Source organism: Orcinus orca, chromosome 9, assembly GCF_937001465.1.
Source record: "Orcinus orca chromosome 9, mOrcOrc1.1, whole genome shotgun sequence".
Classification (NCBI taxonomy): domain Eukaryota; kingdom Metazoa; phylum Chordata; class Mammalia; order Artiodactyla; family Delphinidae; genus Orcinus; species Orcinus orca.
Genome location: NC_064567.1, coordinates 104,963,871 through 104,984,033, shown reverse-complemented (window position 1 = coordinate 104,984,033; position 20,163 = coordinate 104,963,871). Strand labels below are relative to the sequence as shown.

General features: G+C 46.1%; 1 protein-coding gene across 1 annotated transcript in view; it reads left to right on the top strand.

Moving 5' to 3' along the window:
• The window catches only part of ABCA13 (ATP binding cassette subfamily A member 13), a 301,396-nt gene that overhangs the window by 71,734 nt on the left and 209,499 nt on the right, over positions 1-20,163 (top strand). The window contains 6 exon segments of the mRNA XM_049714700.1: positions 2,304-2,498; positions 6,076-6,246; positions 10,192-10,209; positions 11,281-11,434; positions 11,698-11,752; positions 14,288-14,426. Coding sequence (XP_049570657.1) covers positions 2,304-2,498; positions 6,076-6,246; positions 10,192-10,209; positions 11,281-11,434; positions 11,698-11,752; positions 14,288-14,426 — 732 coding nt within the window.

The window sequence follows — 20,163 nt, the reverse complement described above, 5'->3', positions numbered from 1 at the left end:
CAGCTGGGCAAAATGGGGACCATCTCTGGGGTGCTGCTCTGAGCACAGTGAGGGTTTCAGCAGATGCTCAGTAAACAAACTCCTGCTAAAAACGCAGACGCTTTGCCTAGGGATCACTTTCACTCTTACAGGGAGTCTGTGATCTCAATTATCGAATTGTCTGAGTGTGTGTGTGCGCGCATGTGCGCTGCGGTCACAGTGGTGGGGCGCTGCCTGCCCTAGATCCCTGGCGCCTTGAAGTTTTCCAAGCCGGGCATGGACGTGTAGGAAAGGCACCAGCAGCACGGCATCCGTGTGTCTGATAACTGACTGGACCAGCCTAAGCGAAGCCTGAGCTGAAAGATGCCTGTCTGACTTTAAAACAGATTCCCCCGTGATATTTCCAGCCCAACAAAACTGAGTATTATCTCTGTTTTTCTTATTTCCCGCCTGCTTCAGGTGCCTTTCAAACAGGGAAAATGGTCATAGTAAGATTTTAAAAAGATAAAGAGTAAAGTAGAGAAGCACAGAGAAGGTGTGGAAGCAAACACGCTGCAAGGAGCTGCTCTTGCGTGTGGCGTGACTGTGGGGTTTCTGCGCGATGGCACGCGGGACTTCCCCGTTGGGTGAAAAGAGGTGTACACAAGTTTTAAGAAAATGTTTGCCTTGGGGCTAAATTCTAAGAGATGCATGGAACGTGATCCTGCTTGGGGACCACGGGTGATGCTGAGATGGTGGCTAAGGCCAGGGTTCCATTGCAGGTGCAGAGGGACCCTCACCAGCCAGTTCTGGTGCCCACACGAGACCAGGAGCAATGATCCCAATTTAAGGAAAACTTCCACAGAAGCCCGTTTTACAGAACTGATCAAAGAGGGGCCTCCCAAATCAAAGCAAAGGGTGGATGTGCATACCCCCCCCCCACTCCTGCTTCCTCTTTGAAACCCTCTCTCAACCAAATGCATCCACCTTCCCTTAGAGACCACGAGGGAAACAGTGGAATAAGGAAATCTTTCCCAAGGTACGTCTGTTCCACATAAGTCCCCTGTGGAAAAAGGGGTTTTGGTTAATTACGTGTGAAAACAATTCACATCTCTCTCAGAGATTCAAAATGTACGTCAGCATATTAGATTACCTAACCATTTGTGATGGTTAATTTGTATGTCTATATGTGTGGGCCGTGGTGCCCAGACATTTGGTCTAATGCCAATCCGAATGTCCCTGTGAAGTTATTTTTTAGATGAGATTCACATTGAAATCAGCAGACTTTGAGCAGATTACTCTCTGTGATGTGGGTGGGCCTCGTCCAATCAGTTGAAGGACTGAGGTGACCCCAGGGTGAGGGAATTCCTCCTTCAGACAGCTGCTGGGGCTAAGCTGCCACGTCAGCCCCGGGCCTCCCGATGCCGGCGGACCCTGCAGAGTTTGGTCTCGCCAAGCCCCACGATTGAGAGAGCCAGTTCCTTAAAAAAATCTCCCAGAATATGCACATCCTGTTGGTTCTCTTTCTCTGGAGACCCCCCATTAATCCCTTCTGCTATTTCTTAATGATTTGGGGGCATTTTATGGCATTATATGAAGGCATCTGACGAGTTCTCCCTGTTGACAAGGCTCCTAATAAGGGAACAGTAACTTCTGTTCACAGAAGGTCTTGCTTGGTCCGAACAATTTCGCAGTAATCACACCCATCAGAGTATAAACACAACAGGAAGTCTGTTTTTTTTTCCTTTTTTATATTCTGCTTTATAATTTGTCTTATGACATAGATTGTTAATCAAAAGTCATTGCTAGGCAGAGACGCAGCCCTGGCCCTTTCACGGAGGGAACAGTGATGCACCAGACACTAGCACAGCTGTCCTCAGCCCCTCCTTTTCACTTGGTTTGCTTTTTCTTTTCAAAAATGATAACAGGCTTGGAAATCTGGTTTTCAATTTTGGAGATGGAGGAGAAAAAAATAGTTCACACTGATGCCAATGAAAAATGAAAACTGATAATCTGAGAGCAAAGGCTAAGACTTAATGTCAGGAGGGAGAGGGTCTTCTCCTGAGAGCATTGTGGGTGGAGGGCGGACGCTAGTCCTGAGCGGCTCCCAAGCCATCACAGAGGGCAGGCTGCTTACAGAGTCAGGGAATGACGTGCACATTTTAGAAACCTTTCCATTCAAAGTGTTTGAAATGGAACAGAGGTTTGGGATCCATGAAACTGCAGGTGAATCCTCAGCGTTTTGGGAAAATGGGCCTTCAAGGGGCTCGTCATCAGGGGAGCTCTGAGTCTGGGGGCCACACAACTCAGCTGTAGTCACGTCCGACCCTCGTGCTTTGACACAGGTTCTCTCCAGTGCCCCGACGGTGGCTTTGTCTCGAAGGCGCGATGGGGACGTTCTTTGTCTGCTGCTCAAGTTCCCTGAGGATGGAAAGTCTGGGTCTGCAGCGAGGGAGCTGTGCCGCCTGCCCGGGGCCCAAGTGTTTTCCCTGATTGTGCTGATGGGTCGGAACCTGGACCTGCGGAATTTCGTATACAAAGTAAGGGGAAGACGGCCGCGGGCCGGGGTCGGCCAGTGGGGCCCGCGGGGATGAGTCGGGGGCAGCAGGGCAGGCGCAGACCCCGCAGCCTCGGGGTGGGGCTCGGAATCGAGGGGTGTCCGGGAGACTTTCCAGGGTCCTTGGAGTCAATGTGCTCAACGGGGAAGGACCAGCGATCAAAGTCCCCACCTGAGCCCAGCGCCAGGTTCCCTCCTCTTTGACCAGCACTTGACTGGAGTTTACCTGGGAGGCTGGCTTCTGCTGTGGCCCCCGCCCCCCAACTCCCTGGCGGCCCCTCTGAGTCAGAGCTGCTCCCCTGCCTTGGCCGTGGCCGCCTCTGCCCCCCGTCACGTCCTGGGGCCCACAGGCTCTGTCCTGAGAGGGGATGTGCTCACCTTTGCCAGGGCCTGTCCGGGAGAGGGGTGCAGATGGCGGGGGACACAGGGCAGCCCCTCCCTGGGTGAACCAGCTGTTCCCTGCCCTCCACATGCCCACACGCACGTGGTTGTGCGGGAAGGGGCTGAAGTGGCCGCAGGGACAGCTGCCCTGAGGGCAGGCCCAGTTACCTTCTGCAGACAGGAGTTGCGCCCTGGGCTGCACGCCGGCTCTGCCTCTTCTCGAAGTCCCTCATCTTCCGGCCTCCACTGTTGGAATCGTTACCTGTGTCTCCAGACCCTTCACCTTCGAGCCTTAGGGGCTGTCTTGCTCCAGGTTTCTCCCCAGGGATGGATTTGCCAACACCTGGGCTCATCAGCGACGGCTTCAGTGCCCCACATCCGGGAGGACAGTTTGGGGACTCAGGAAAAGGGTAGATCTGCCCTTCCAGCCCAGTGTCCTTCGTGGTCTCCCTCCTCAATAACTTCAGGAATCCAGTGGGTGATATACACGCTGAGAACAGAGATTTCAGAATTTTCATTTCCAACCCATAAGCAGGAGGATGGACGTTTCCTAAACGTCCCCATGCTCTGCAAGGCCACGTGCCTCGTGGTGGGATCCATGCCTGCGGCTCACACGCAGGCCGGTGAGTCCTGCATCCACTCCCACGGCCACTCTTCCGCTTCACTGCGGGCACCCCTGGCGGCCAGGTCTGTTAGGTCCACAGAAGCCACCGGCTTGACACTGGTGCTTCTCAGGCCCCGATAATGACTTTGACAAAGGGCCGTAAGGATGAGACACTGGGTTGGAGTTGGTCTCCCACACACAATGGAATCGACACCTCCGTTAATAACACAAGCTCCTCCTATCCGTGCGGCTCCAGGGAAGCTGATGGGTACGTGGTGTTGCTCAGAGGTGTCAGCCGTGAAGACACACTCGGGGAGCCACAGCAGCGCTGGGGTCCAGCAGGCTGGGCTCACTCCCAGCTTCCCTCGGCTGATAGTGAATCTGTGATGGCTTTCACAAAGCACAATTCCAGGTTAACGTCCAGTGCGTTCCTCTGGCCGTCAGTGCTGGGACTCCATGCAGGTCAGTCCCATCGGTCGGTGCCCCGAGGGCCACTTCTGATGTGCAGCTGCAGTTAGAAAGGCGAGTGGGAAAGCGATAGGAGCCTGCACCCCTGGCTCCTGCCGAGGAGGCTGTTGCCGTAACTGACGACACGGGCACATCACTGTGTGCAGAGAGAGAGAGAGATGGAGCAGGGGTCTCGGTCCTGCAGGTCAAGGGCAGAGCCAGCAGCTGAGGGGCAGGTGCAGAACCCTAAGGGCCCAAGTTTGAAAACCAGGACATTCAGAATGCAGATGAAAGCAGGGGGGAGGGTGGCTGTGAGTCCTCCCCCTCTGTGGGAAGGGGCAGTGTGTGCTAATTTACCCATTCATCCAACACGTATTTCCTAAGCAACTATAATGGTATTTTTTGGAAATGTTTATTGATTTTTTTTGTTATAGTATTACTATTTTTAATAGGTCTTTATTGGAGTATAACTGCTTTACAAAGTTGTTAGTTTCTGCTGTATAACAAAGTGAATCAGTTATACATATACATATATCCCCATGTCTCCTCACTCTTGCGTCTCCCTCCTTCCCACCCTCCCTATCCCACCCCTCAAGGTGGTCACAAAGCACTGAGCTGATCTCCCTGTGCTTTGCGGCTGCTTCCCACGAGCTATCTATTTTACATTTGGTAGTGTATACATGTCAATGCCACTCTCTCACTTCGTCCCAGCTTTCTGTTCCCCCATCCCGGGGCCTCAAGTCCATTCTCTACGTCTGCGTCTTTATTCCTGCCCTGCAACTAAGTTCATCAGAGCCATATATATATATTTTTAGACTCCAATTATATGTGGTAGCATACGGTATTTGTTTTTCTCTTTCTGACTTACTTCACTCTGTGTGACAAACTCTAGGTCCATCCACCTCACTACAAATAACTCAATTTTGTTTCTTTTTATGTCTGAGTAGTATTCCACTGTATATATGTGCCACATCTTCTTTATCCATTCATCTGTTGATGGACATTTGGGTTGGTTCCATGTCCTGGCTATTGTAAATAGTGCTGCAATGAACATTGTGGTGCATGTGTCTTTTTGAATTATGGTTTTCTCTGGGTATATGCCCAGGAGTGGGATTTCTGGGTCATATGGTAGTTTTGTTTTTAGTTTTTTAAGGAACCTCCATACTGTTCTCCGTAGTGGTTATATCAACTTACACTCCCACCAATGGTATAAGTGGGCTCCCTTTGGAAATGTTTATTAATTGATTGGCATTTTCTCATAACAGAATCTTTTCTTTAATTTTTAATTTTTTAATCTTTTAAACTGAAGTATAGTTGATTTATAAGATTGTGTTAGTTTCAGGTGTACAGCAAAGTCATTCACTTACACATCCATACATATCTATTTTTTCAGATTCTTTCACCTTACAGGTTATAACAAAATATTGAGTAGAGCTCCCTGTGCTAAGCAACCAGTATTGCCAGAGGCCGTTCTCGCAGCTGTGGCCTCATCAATGACCATGACAGGCAAAAATCCCTGCCTGTCCCCGAACAGAGAGGATGCAGTGAATAAGTAAAACACAGCGTGTGTCAGTGGTGACAGCACAGGTGGGTCCCAGCATCCGGAGCCGCTGATGCTTCTAAAGCACCCAGGGTGCATTCCTGGCCCTAATCTTCCAGCTGTGATGGTGCGGGAAGCCTTTGAAGCTCTCTGAGCTCAGTTCCTTCATCCACAAAATCAGCAGCGGCACACAGCCCGCAGGGGTTTGGAGGACGGGAGGATGTGTGCACTGTGACACAGGGAAGCTGTAGGTAGATGGAAACTTTCACACATAAGAATCATTTTATTGTGACCCTCTTCTTAAATAGCCACTCCGGGCACCTCAAAGACAGGAAAAATTGTTTGAAAGTGATTTGACTTTTAACAGCCAGTCATATCTGCTCCTGGCATATTCTGACGATACCAATATGGTTGAGCATGCTCCCAGAACGGATCCAGTAGAGAGGGCTTTATACGGCACAGCAGAGGTGTCTCCCAGGCTCAAGAGAATAAAATCAAGTAACGCTCTTCATTCTCTGCTCCGCTCCAGCGATGCTTGTGAGGCACCACGTCCAGCACTGGTTAGGTCGTGTTGTGTTTCCCTTGGAGACTCTGCTCCCTGCGGAAGCCAGCGGCCCGCTCAGCTCCCTGCTGGACGTCGGGTCCAGCCTCGGCCACCTGCTCCCCGGAGCCGGCCGCGTCCTCGAACACCTTCCCGGATTCCTCCGATAACTTGAGATCGCTGCTTTGCTGGACACGCCCGACTTCCCACAGGTGGGCGCTTGGCCTTGGCCCCGGGGAAGGTGCGGATTTGCTGTGTCTGTGTGTTTGTTCCTCTGCCTTCCTTTCTCTTCCACTGTCTAAAATGCGCATGTGGTGACAAAGCACAGGGATGAGGATACCTCTTAGTGGTTCTGGAGGCAGCAGCCTGACGAGGAGCAAGGCCTGGGGTCCCCTGCAGAGGAAGCGGGACACACAAGCACCCACGTGGAGGTGGCAGTTCAGGCGTTCTCTGTGATGTCAGAAGTCACTGGATGGACTACCCTCACAGAGGAGATTCCAGGGGCCTGTTTTTTTTTTTTTTTTTTTTTTGTATTTTTTTTTTGTATTTTTTATTTTTTAACATCTTTATTGGGGTATAATTGCTTTACAATGGTGTGTTAGTTTCTGCTTTATAACAAAGTGAATCAGTCATACATAAACATATGTTCCCATATGTCTTCCCTCTTGCGTCTCCCTCCCTCCCACCCTCCCTATCCCACCCCTCCAGGCTGTCACAAAGCACCGAGCCAATATCCCTGTGCTATGTGGCTGCTTCCCACTAGCTATCTACCTTACTACGTTTGTTAGTGTGTATATGTCCATGACTCTCTCTCGCCCTGTCACAGCTCACCCTTCCCCCTCCCCATAACCTCAAGTCCGTTCTCTAGTAGGTCTGCGTCTTTATTCCTGCCTTACCCCTAGGTTCTTCATGACATTTTTTTTTCTCAAATTCCATATATATGTGTTAGCATACGGTATTTGTCTTTTTCTTTCTGACTTACTTCACTCTGTATGACAGACTCTAGGTCTCCACCTCATTACAAATAGCTCAATTTCGTTTCTTTTTATGGCTGAGTAATATTCCATTGTATATATGTGCCACATCTTCTTTATCCATTCATCCGATGATGGGCACTTAGGTTGTTTCCATCTCTGGGCTATTGTAAATAGAGCTGCAATGAACATTTTGGTACATGACTCTTTTTGAATTTTGGTTTTCTCAGGGTATATGCCCAGTAGTGGGATTGCTGGGTCATATGGTAGTTCTATTTGTAGTTTTTTAAGGAACCTCCATACTGTTCTCCATAGTGGCTGAACCAATTCACATTCCCACCAGCAGTGCAAGAGTGTTCCCTTTTCTCCACACCCTCTCCAGCATTTATTGTTTCTAGATTTTTTGATGATGGCCATTCTGACTGGTGTGAGATGATATCTCATTGTAGTTTTGATTTGCATTTCTCTAATGATTAATGATGTTGAGCATTCTTTCATGTGTTTGTTGGCAGTCTGTATATCTTCTTTGGAGAAATGTCTATTTAGGTCTTCTGCCCATTTTTGGATTGGGTTGTTTGTTTTTTTGTTATTGAGCTGCATGAGCTGCTTGTAAATTTTGGAGATTAATCCTTTGTCCGTTGCTTTATTTGCAAATATTTTCTCCCATTCTGAGGGTTGTCGTTTGGTCTTGTTTATGGTTTCCTTTGCTGTGCAAAAGCTTTTAAGTTTCATTAGGTCCCATGTTTTTATTTTTGTTTTACTTCCATTTCTCTAGGAGGTGGGTCAGAAAGGATCTTGCTGTGATTTATGTCATAGAGTGTTCCGCCTATGTTTTCCTCTAAGAGTTTGATAGTTTCTGGCCTTACATTTAGGTCTTTAATCCATTTTGAGCTTATTTTTGTGTATGGTGTTAGGGAGTGATCTAATCTCATACTTTTACATGTACCTGTCCAGTTTTCCCAGCACCACTTATTGAAGAGGCTGTCCTTTCTCCACTGTACATTCCTGCCACCTTTATCAAAGATAAGGTGTCCATATGTGCGTGGGTTTATCTCTGGGCTTTCTATCTTGTTCCATTGATCTATCTTTCTGTTTTTGTGCCAGTACCATACCGTCTTGATAACTGTAGCTTTGTAGTATAGTCTGAAGTCAGGGAGCCTGATTCCTCCAGTTCCTTTTTTCGTTCTCAAGATTGCTTTGGCTATTCGGGGTCTTTTGTGTTTCCATACAAATTGTGAAATTTTTTGTTCTAGTTCTGTGAAAAATGCCAGTGGTAGTTTGATAGGGATTGCATTGAATCTATAGCTTGCTTTGGGTAGTAGAGTCATTTTCACAATGTTAATTCTTCCAATCCAAGAACATGGTATATCTCTCCATCTATTTGTATCATCTTTAATTTCTTTCATCAGTGTCTTATAATTTTCTGCATACAGGTCTTTTGTCTCCTTAGGTAGGTTTATTCCTAGATATTTTATTCTTTTTGTTGCAGTGGTAAATGGGAGTGTTTTCTTGATTTCACTTTCAGATTTTTCATCATTAGTATATAGGAATGCCAGAGATTTCTGTGCATTAATTTTGTATCCTGCCACTTTACCAAATTCATTGATTAGCTCTAGTAGTTTTCTGGTAGCATCTTTAGGATTCTCTATGTATAGGATCATGTCATCTGCAAACAGTGACAGCTTTACTTCTTCTTTTCCAATTTTGATTCCTTTTATTTCCTTTTCTTCTCTGATTGCTGTGGCTAAAACTTCCAAAACTATGTTGAATAAGAGTGGTGAGAGTGGGCAACCTTGTCTTGTTCCTGATCTTAGTGGAAATGCTTTCAGTTTTTCACCATTGAGGATGATGTTTGCTGTGGGCTTGTCATATATGGCCTTTATTATGTTGAGGAAAGTTCCCTCTATGCCTACTTTCTGCAGGGTTTTTATCATAAATGGGTGTTGAATTTTGTCAAAAGCTTTCTCTGCATCTATTGAGATGATCATATGGTTTTTCTCCTTCAATTTGTTAATATGGTTTATCACATTGATAGATTTGCGTATATTGAAGAATCCTTGCATTCCTGGAATAAACCCCACTTGATCATGGTGTATGATCCTTTTAATGTGCTGTTGGATTCTGTTTGCTAGTATCTTGTTGAGGATTTTTGCATCTATGTTCATCAGTGATATTGGCCTGTAGTTTTCTTTCTTCGTGACATCCTTGTCTGGTTTTGGTATCAAGGTGATGGTGGCCTCGTAGAAGGAGTTTGGGAGTGTTCCTCCCTCTGCTATATTTTGGAAGAGTTTGAGAAGGATAGGTGTTAGCTCTTCTCTAAATGTTTGATAGAATTTGCCTGTGAAGCCATGTGGTCCTGGGCTTTTGTTTGTTGGAAGATTTTTAATCACAGTTTCAATTTCAGTGCTTGTGATTGGTCTGTTCATATTTTCTATTTCTTCCTGATTCAGTCTTGGCAGGTTGTGCATTTCTAAGAATTTGTCCATTTCTTCCAGATTGTCCATTTTATTGGCATAGAGTTGCTTGTAGTAATCTCTCATGATCTCTTTTATTTCTGCAGTGTCAGTTTTTACCTCTCCTTTTTCATTTCTAATTCTATTGATTTGAGTCTTCTCCCTTTTTTTCTTGATGAGTCTGGCTAGTGGTTTATCTATTTTGTTTATCTTCTCAAAGAACCAGCTTTTAGTTTTATTGATCTTTGCTATTGTTTCCTTCATTTCTTTTTCATTTATTTCTGATCTGATTTTTATGATTTCTTTCCTTCTGCTAGCTTTGGGGTTTTTTTGTTCTTCTTTCTCTAATTGCTTGAGGTGCAAGGTTAGGTTGTTTATTCGAGATGTTTCCTGCTTCTTAAGGTGGGCTTGTATTGCTATAAACTTCCCCCTTAGAACTGCTTTTGCTGCATCCCATAGGTTTTGTGTTGTCGTGTCTCTATTGTCATTTGTTTCTAGGTATTTTTTGATTTCCTCTTTGATTTCTTCAGTGATCACTTCATTATTAAGTAGTGTATTGTTTAGCTTCCATGTGTTTGTATTTTTTACAGATCTTTTCCTGTAATTGATATCTAGTCTCATGGCATTGTGGTTGGAAAAGATACTTGATACAATTTCAATTTTCTTAAATTTACCAAGGCTTGAATTGTGACCCAAGATATGATCTATCCTGGAGAATGTTCCATGAGCACTTGAGAAAAATGTGTATTCTGTTGTTTTTGGATGGAGTGTCCTATAAATATCAATTAAGTCCATCTTGTTTAATGTATCATTTAAAGCTTGTGTTTCCTTATTTATTTTCATTTTGGATGATCTGTCCATGGGTGAAAGTGGGGTGTTTAAGTCCCCTACTATGAATGTGTTACTGTCGATTTCCCCTTTTATGGCTGTTAGTATTTGCCTTATGTATTGAGGTGCTCCTATGTTGGGTGCATAAATATTTACAATTGTTATATCTTCTTCTTGGATCGATCCCTTGATCATTATGTAGTGTCCTTCTTTGTCTCTTTTAATAGTCCTTATTTTAAAGTCTATTTTGTCTGATATGAGAATTGCTACTCCAGCTTTCTTTTGGTTTCCATTTGCATGGAATATCTTTTTCCATCCCCTTACTTTCAGTCAGGGGCCTGTTTAACTGAACTCAGAGAGTACCTCGCTTTCAGAAACCTTAATACGTTTATTTGCACACAAGTAATTGGCTTGCAGATTACAGATCGTTTGCTGCGAATACAAACTCGAAGTTGAATGAGGTCAGTAGCCAGATGTTCGTTGTGCCTAGACTCTCTCTGCCTGGAATGGAGTTGGTGGGGAAGGGGGTTGTGTGTGGGGCCTGTGAAGGGCGAGGCGCAGGGTGAGGGGTGGATGGTGCATCCTCGGACCTGCCTCGGACGCGGGACACGGGGTGTTGATTCAGCTGAGGGGTGAGTTGAGAGCCCTCGGGCATCTGGGAAATTTAGCTGTGGAGACACATATTCATACTATTAATTAGTCTGAGTTAGTGGTACTTTATGGATTAATGATTTATCACTGGACAGACAGCAGAGATTTGCTGGTGTGTGTGTGTGAGTGTGAGACATTTGTCTCTTCTCCCGTATAGACCAGAAAAATCACTGCTGTGATTTGCATAGCATTTCAAGGACAGAAGGACTGTCGCTGAGATTTCATACTTTCGACTTGGTGACAATCTTATATAATCAGTTGGAGGAGGGACCGAAGTTTCAGGAGCCTGGGAGGGAGTCCCTCTAAGTCACTGTTTGCCTGTGGTTTATTTTTCTTATGTTCTCAGGCATCAGCCTTTGGTCCTTTCCAGTCTGTGATGAAGGTGGTTTGCAAGGACCAAGCCTCTTTCTTTAGGAACTCTGACATCTTTCTTCACTTGCCTAGAGTTAATGAATTCTTAGGAGACGACAAGGAAAAATTCAACATTCCTGAAGATTCAAGTAAGAAAACTGTAATCCATATTTGTTTAGATTAATTTGCATTTTGATAATTAGCCCTGCTTTGTACAAGATATTCTGTCTGTGTAGAAAGTGGGTACATATGAGCAAAGAATTTCCTACCTGCACCCTCTAACCTGTATCCTTCGTTTTCTGTAAGGTCAGCAAATGCTGGCATCGCAGTTGGATTTGAAAGACCCCTGCACCCTTGAGCATGGGCTAATTCTCTCACCTGTGACGCCGAGGAACTGGGTCTTAAATTCCAGTGCACCTGAAGCCCCAGCCTTTTTGGGACCCCTGGGTAGCCAGTAACAGTGAGAGGTCCGGGCCCAGAGACCAGGGGCAGCATTTTGGTTCTTGCAGAATGGCTGTCTCACAGCCAGGAGAGCCATACGTGGTCCCCTACAGATTTGCCTTCTATATAATGCTCCCTAGCAAATAACAGCAGACTTAAAGGTGATGCCCTGGCCCCACTGTAAGTTGGTGCATTTTGATTAGGAAGAGAGATGAAACGCACAGCTAAGGGTTTGGGTTTAGACTGCTCAGCCCCACCAACAAGTTTTGTGTCTTCGGTCCTGTGACATCACGTCCCTGAATCACGTTCATCTCATGTATGACATGGAAACGTACCTGCCTTGTAAGGTTGTTGTGAGGAGTGATGGGGGTGATATCTACCGACTGTTGAGGACGGTGGTACGGTTGTGTCCTAGTGTATTAATCACTCTTCTGCGCTGTACGGCAAGTCAGTGGTTTGACACACACTTATCATCTCATGGTCTCTGTAGGTCACAGTCTGAGCACTGATTAGCTGGGTCCTCTCTCGGGATTGCATGAGGCTTAAGTGAAGGTGATGGCCAGGGCTGGGGTCTCATTGGAGGTAGTTGTTGGTAGAATTCAGTTCCTTGCAGCTGCAGAACTCCAGGAGGCTGCGTCTTCAAGGACAGCAGAGTATCTCTTTGATTCTGAGGCTTCTGGTCTCTTAAAGGGTTTAGCTGATGGCTCAACCAGGATAACCTCCGCTTCGATCAACTCCAAGTCGGAATCCCTGCGCCGTGGCCATGTAACCTAACCAGGGGTGTGGCGTCCATCATATCTACAGGTTCTATCTGCAGAACAAGGCTACTAGACTTTTGCCTGCTGTACCCAAGACACCTCTTTATATACCTGTGCCTGGGATGGACAGACGTGTTGGTGGGACCAGGGAGAAGGAGAGAGGGGAATTATGTAGAGATGGGGCTGCAGGGTGTCCTCAGAGCTGCCCTAGAGACAGTGTGTTGGTGTGTTCATCAGCTGATGGATAATTTGGAGAGCTGTCGAACAAAATATAATGTGGCAGTATAGATACACATTAAGGCTATTCATATGGAATAATTTTGTTGTCTTCTTTCCTAATCCTCATTTCCTCTTTTCTTCTTGCATATGGGTTTTTTGAGGATTATTAATTTGTTCATCAAATCCAATCATCCAGGTATCCATCCATCCTGCATCCATCCATCCATCCATCTATTCATCCCTCTATCTTTCCATCCATTGCTCCATCCATCCATCCATCATCTGTCAATTAATCCACCCATCCACCCATCCATCCATTGCTCCATCCATCCATCTGGTTGTTCAGCTAACACTGAGGGCCAGTTTTTCTCTGTCCTTTCATACATTTATTTCAAATGATGGTCACCGGAATCATAGACAATATTCGTACCCTCATTTTTCAGGTGACACGAGAGAAGCTCAGAGAAGGTTAAGTGACTTGACCAAGTTCACAAGTGGCAGATATTGGGATTCCTGGTTTCAGATTTCTTGTTCTGTTCATATGTATGATTACGTCTTTTCCAAAGTAAAAATTGCTACCATTTATATTAAGCTTATAATTTAAAGTGTAAGTTGTTAAAATATCAGTAAGAACAACCTCTATAATTAATGCTATAAGAAGTCATGATGTAGTCATGCTCTTAATTTATATTTTACGGAATTATTTCTATCAATTTTATTGTATTTGTTGAATAAAAAGAATTTGTTTTTCTTTTCAAATGGGGAATTTAGGAAAATGAAACTGATAGTGAAAATTACCGCAACAGTAATTTTCCTACCTTGCGTGTTATGGATTGTGATATCAAAGCTAAGATAATATTTTCATTTTAAATGTTCTGTTCGGGAGTAAAAGAACTGGTTATACTGAAGTATTTGTCACTAACTGGCTTAAAACCTTTCTTACTTGATTAGTAATCATAATGGTGGTGAAGACTCCACCTTCATTAGTACCTGTTGGTTTGGTTGAATAAACCTTCCATTGAAACCAACCAGCACCACAGCAGTATGAGTGCCAACATGAGGAATTGATGTTTAGGTGAAAACAAGGTGATTTAATGTAACAAAAGCAGTTAGTGCAATAGTTCTGTATAAGTGCAGCAAAGGAAATTCTGTAGCAATTTATAAAGCTAATTTCTTAAGAAAAACCTAATTCTAGTCTCAATACAGTGACTGTTGAAAAGAAGATTTTCTAGATTAAAACCAGATGCATTCCTTTTGCATTACTGTTTTAATTTTTAGGTGTCTTTGTCATTATTTAGTACTCTTACCAATGACTTGGTTTAAAAATGTGAAGGTCATACTTTCCTCTCTTTCAAATTATTGAAGGGAACATGGTGTCTCAGAGTTTTGAGACAAGAGCTGCTAAAGACAAGGACAAGAAAAATTATTTCTGAACTTACTGCCCCAAATCAGAATTGAGTCATGAAAAAAATATATAAGCCACTCATCAGAAAGTGAGGCGTCATGGCTCTGTACGTGAATGTCCTTGCTATCCTGGACATCCCCAATCATGAGCAACACTTTTTTTTTTTTAAATTGTGACAGCACCCTTTGCTTGAAGCTTTATCAGGAAATACTACAGTCTCCAAATGGTGCTTTGGTGTGGTCCTTCCTAAAACCTGTATTACATGGAAGAATACTGTACACACCAAACACTCCAGAGATTAATAAGGTCATTAGAAAGGTGAGTTTGAATGAATGAGGATGTTACAGACCATACAAGCAGTACAGTGGGAAGCAGTCTGTTAAAATATTTAACGTAATTGTTGTATAGCTTGGATTACACACAGTTTTCTTATGCCGATTACAATTTATTTTCCCCTGGGTATTTTTTTCCTGTTCGTGTCGTTGTTGAACTCGGACATGCCGCGTCGTTCTCTCAGAGGACATTTTGGGGGCAGGAGGTATTATTTGGAGTAACTAATGCAGGGAGGACACTTAGACAAAGGAGGCCGGTTCAGGTGGTCCCAGGAAGATGTGGAGAACAGATGCGCATCTGTTTTGCTCGGTGCATCTGGTGGTGAAGGAGGAGTCTGACCCAGTGTTCGTGGTCTGGGTCTGGTAGTGACATTTCCCAAGGCGGCGGCGAGGCTTTGCCGGCCTCATCTGTGGCGGGTGAGCCCAGGTGAAGAAGCCAAAGAGCTTCCCTGGAGGCGTCTGGACATTGCACAGCTCTGCATGTTTTCCCTTCCTTATGTTTCTTACCTTCTCAAACCCATCAGCTTCAGGATTTATCATCGTTCATATTTGCACTTTCTTTTGACATGGTGGTGCTGTGTCTTCCCAGGGTCTTGTCTCCTTGTCTGACGGTGGCTTATGAGCCTGCAGGCACCTTTGAGGGACTTCAGGAGGCCATGGGGTCTGTCAAAACCAGAGGAGGAGACATCAAGCCCTATTAATGCTAAACTTCTGAGCTTCAAATAGTACTAACAACTTAAAAGCTAAAAAGTTGGCGATGGGGTGTGGTCATCCGAGCAGTTCCGTTATTTTTGTCAAAGTAGATTTTACAGGTTCACGTTTCCTGCCCTCGTGGTTGCCACGTGGCCTCTTGCTTCCTGCCTGGGACTTAGCTCAGGGGCTGTATTTGCCTCAGTTTATTCTGAATGTGCTTAATAACTTCTGCTTTATCTTGGGACTGTCTGTTTGGACTGGGCTGTCACAGTGAAATGACATTAATCTAGACGTATGTCAGGAGCTCATCCTTCCAGGGCTGGGCTTCCGAGGGGCCTGGAGCCAAAGCCAGTGTCGTTCCGATGATCTCCCTGCGTTAAGTTTGCAAGGGCTGTGGGAAGTTCAGAAATTTCGCAGAAAATGGCTCTGTAGCACGGCTTTATTTTAAATTCAAATTAAAAAATGGGCCATGACTTTATTATTATTATATTATGTATTATTACACAAAGATATTATTGATGATATATAAAATGTACTGTAGGATTATGTACCGTGCTATATTCTGTGATACAACAGTTAGTATGACAGTCTTGCTTTTGAGGAGCTCACCCTGCGGTGGGGAAAGAGAAGACAAACATCTGAAGAAATAATTCATAACTAAGGTGATCAGAGATTCGCTCAGTGTGGCACAGGGCACAGGAGGTGAGCTTCCAGTCTCCCTGGAAAGGAGGGTTTAGAAAAGCCTTCCGAGGGAGGGCATGTGCAGGCCTCCATGGGGGCGGGAGGAGGGGGCTTGGCCACGACAGAGGTGTGGCAGTGAGTGTGCCCTGTGCGTTCTGAGAATGACGGAAGTTTTGGAGGAACAAGCAGACATTTCCCCGGCTCTTGCTTGGTCCCCCGTACATGTCATAGGCAGTGCTGTGCGCTGGTGCCTTTTGCACGCATTCGCTGTGGCTGACGACTTTGCATGAGGGTGTCCTGCTTTGTACTTATGAAGCTAAACTTCGTGGCGCTGGAGCCAGGCTGAATGATTCTATTTAACTTTGTGGAAACCAGTTCTGCTCATTGGACTCCCGGTCCAACGTTCCACGTGGCTGGGAGAGCCTAGAAGCTCTGCCAGCTTACGGTGTGTGAAGCACATCACCTGTCAGGGTGGAAGGGCCTGTGTTGCATGTCGTCTACTACTTGGTCTTACTCTCTCCATTACTTCCCATTAGGTGGAACCCCGTGAAGTTGCCATTTTTTCCTGGGAAAAAAAATGTATAAAGTTGGTCATCTCCTCTGGTTGGCCCTGTAACTCTGAGGGTAAAGCACCAAGCAGCACGATGTTGTGAAGAGAAACACGTGTGCACGGGGGGTAGGCCGGGGGTGCCCCCGCACCTGTGACCTGTCCCTTGTCACCGTCCCTCTCAATAAGCCTCTTCCTCCCAGTAACACGGAGGCCGGAGGGAGAGTCCCGGTTTCTGGAAGCCACGACCGTAGTCCGAACCTTCTCCTCCGCCAGCGCTGTTTCCGGAAAGGCGTTGCCTCCAGGGCGGTGGGGAGTGAAGGTCACGTCTGGAAGCAGGAGCAGCCGGGAGAGCCGGGGGTGGGTGGGAGTGGGTGGCAGCTTTGACCGCAGAGCGCCTGCCGCAGCGGCCGCCGACGCTCCTGTCCCCGCCCACAGCCGGGGCTCGCTGCCGGCATCTGGGGTGGAGCCCGGGGAGGCCGCCGGCTGCCCCACGGGCGCGGGGCGGGCCCTCAGCGGGGAAGGTCGGCGTGCTGAGGCTGAGGGACGCCGGAACGCAAGGGCTTGTCGGGCTGGATGGGGCCCCGGGGAGCAGACACACAGAGCAGGGGCGGCCGGGCCGGGGGGTGCTGGGCTGGCGCGCGCCGGCTGCGCCCTCCCGGGGGCCGTGCTGCGCCGGCGCTGGGGGCCGGCGGGCGGCCTAGGGCAGAGGGGCCTCGGCCTCACTCTGGTGTGTGTCTGGAGGAGGGGCGGCCGCTGGTCCCGAGCCCACGGGTGGCCCAAGCGCAGGGCTCAGGCGGGAGGGGGAGACGGGGGGCGGGAGCCACGCCTCCCCTGACGACCTGCTGCGAGCCCGCTGTGGCCGAGCGAGGCCGGACAGGTGGCTGCAGGGGAGGCCAGGCCTCCCAGGGGCCGCTTCCGCGGGTGAGGCCGGCGGCCCCCTCGGCGGCCAGACAGGGGCCCTGTCTGTCTGGCACATGCATGAAATGAAAAATACGCAGCTTACAAAAAAGACTGGTCTAGATATAGACTGGCCTCCAGGACTTACTGTTAACTGTATTTCAGGGCGGTGGGGAGGAGCGTGGGGTGTCCCAGTGACGAAAAGCGGGTCACACACGTGGGCACTTGTGCTCCTAAGTGTACAGACAGCTTCAGGACGACGTCCAGGGAGCTGCTGGCAGCGCTTCCTCTGCGTTTGGAGCGTGGTTCCTGGGGCGCTGAGTGGAAAGAGGGGCGAGCTTTTCACGAAGCCCTTTGAACACTCGGAATCGGCTGCAGCAAGATATGCACGTCTGACAGTGTCCCGGGAAGTCTTTCCATCTTGCTGTCTTGTGTGGCGGTGGATTGGCGTGTCAGCGGGGAGGAGGCAGAGCGCCGCGTGTGTGCTTTGTCGTCCTGAAGATGCGGCCGAGATGCCCAGTCCAGCCGGCCCTCTGTTCTGGGGAAAGTCAGGCCCAGGTCCCTTTGTTTCTGGGGCCCCAGAGCGACCTTCCTCTTTTCTCCTAATCCTGCTGAGATGCGGAGGGAGGACCTCTTTAGAGAGAAATGGGCTGTGGGGAAGGGGCTCTTCCCTCCCGGGGTCTGCCCTTCCTGATTCTGGCCAGGTCAGAAAAAAATCCTTTCTTTTATTTAAATCTTCAGATTCCTCTGTCTCATTCCCCTAGCAATAAGCAAATGGTCTGAATGCTGAGGAGGGTGATATAAATAAGAAAATGATGAATACAACAGAAAAAATAAACCCATAGCTAAGATCTTATGCTCTGACCCAGTCACCTTCTTCTTTCTATTTTATTTTTAAACAAAAATGAGCTGTAAGGAAAAGAGGCTTAGGGCATTTTCTAAAATCAGCAGTTATTAGGTGGTATGTAGGTGAAAACAGAGCCCAAGTAGTTTCTCCCAGTGGTATAAAAGTGAAGACAAGACTTGAGGTTGTGGCATCTCTGAGATTTGTGCCCCAGTTCTGGGCGGGGCTCCGAGCTCTGTGCCGCGTTGTCTCCCTATAATCTTATGAAGGTTTTGCTCAAGTTCTTGATTCTGTAAATTTTTGTATTTCACCAGTTTGGGGAAGTTTTCAGCTGTTACTTATTCTAATAGCCTTTCAGCCCTACTCTGTTTCTCCTGTCTTTCTGGGGCTCAAAAGATATGAACGTGGACTCCTAGTATTGTCCTGCAGGTCCCTGAAGCTCTGTTTACTTTGTCGTCTGTTTTTCCTCTTGCTCAGATTGGGTGAAGTGTACTGACCTGTCCTCAAGTTCACTGGTTCTGTCCTCTGTCATTTCTACCTGAGACCATCCAGCAAGTTTAAAACACTTTCTGTTGTGGCATTTTTCAGTTCTTTATTACCCCGTGCTTAGCTGTCTTTTTAATAACTTGTATTTCTTTGTTGAGCTTTTCTGCTACTTAATTTGTTTCAAGACAGTTTTTAATTGCTTGTTGAAGTATTTCTATGATGACGGCTTTAAAATACTTGCCAGATCATTCCAACATCAGATTTATCTCAATATTGACATCGGTTGATTCTTGTGAGTTCTCTGGTTCTTTGTATGGTGGGTGATGTTCAGTTGTATTGTGGGCATGTTGGCTGTAAGAAAACCTTTTATTTTTGCAGACAGTCTCCTGTTCAGGTTTAACACACAGGTCTCAGCATCCTTTGTGGGCTGTGGTTCCCAGGACAGTTTAATCATCACAGGCTTTGTGCTGTTATTTTGATCTGCTTGGTTCCTCTGGTGCCGCTGAAGCTTCCACGGGTTCCCGGTGCTGCTGCCTGAGGGGCAGAGGGGTTTCTCCAGGAAGTTTGTGCCTCTCAGTCCCCTTCACCTGTTTCACTGGAGACTACCAGTTTGTTCTCTGAATCTATGAGTCTGTTTCAGTTGTGTTACGGTGGTTCATTTGTTTAATTTTTTAGATTCCACATATAAGCGATACCATATGGTGTTTGTCTTTCTCTGTCTGACTTATTTCACTTAGTATGATAATCTCTAGGTCCATCCATGTTGCTGCAAATGGCAAGATTTCGTTCTTTTTTATGGCTGAGTAATATTCCACTGTATATATGTACCACATCTTCTTTATACATTCATCTGTCGATGGACACTTAGGTTGCTCCCATGTCCTGGCTATTGTAAATAGTGCTGCAATGAACATTGGGGTGCATGTGTCTTTTCAAAGCAGTGTTTAAGTAACTTGGCTAATACCACCAAGCGAATAACCCGGGATGGGGAGGCCTTGTTCACCACTTCATTTTTAAGTGCTCTCGGTGTGATGTTTCAGAGGCTCAGTGCAGTGCATATATTCATGTTGCCTACTGTTCAGTTCTTACAAAGTTCTGCCTTATTTCTAGTCATATTTACTTTGTATCTTTTAATGATGTGTTACTGTGTGTAGAAATATTAGTCACTGTAAATTCTGAATTTATTTCAGAATAAAATGATCGTTATTCCATTTATCCTTTTTGCAATGAATTTGATTTTTTTACTGTTAACATTTCTAGCTTTTATGTTTTTGCTTGATTTTTGAGATCTTTTGTTTTTGATTCAGTATAGAAATACAGTTGGCTTTGATAGTTTTGTCTCTGCCATGTAAAATAATCTTAATTAAGAAAAGGGTTTTATTTTGTTCATAGCTATAATTTTAGCACCTACACTTATGCCTGGCTGAAAGACCTTTGGTAAATATTTATTGAGTAACTTGACGGGAGGGGTCTGAAAATCTTAGCCTTTGAATTATGATATTTTAACCTACTTGAAGTTCTTTTCATAACTCTGATAAGTTTAGAGCTATTTTGTCATCCTCCTCTATAGTT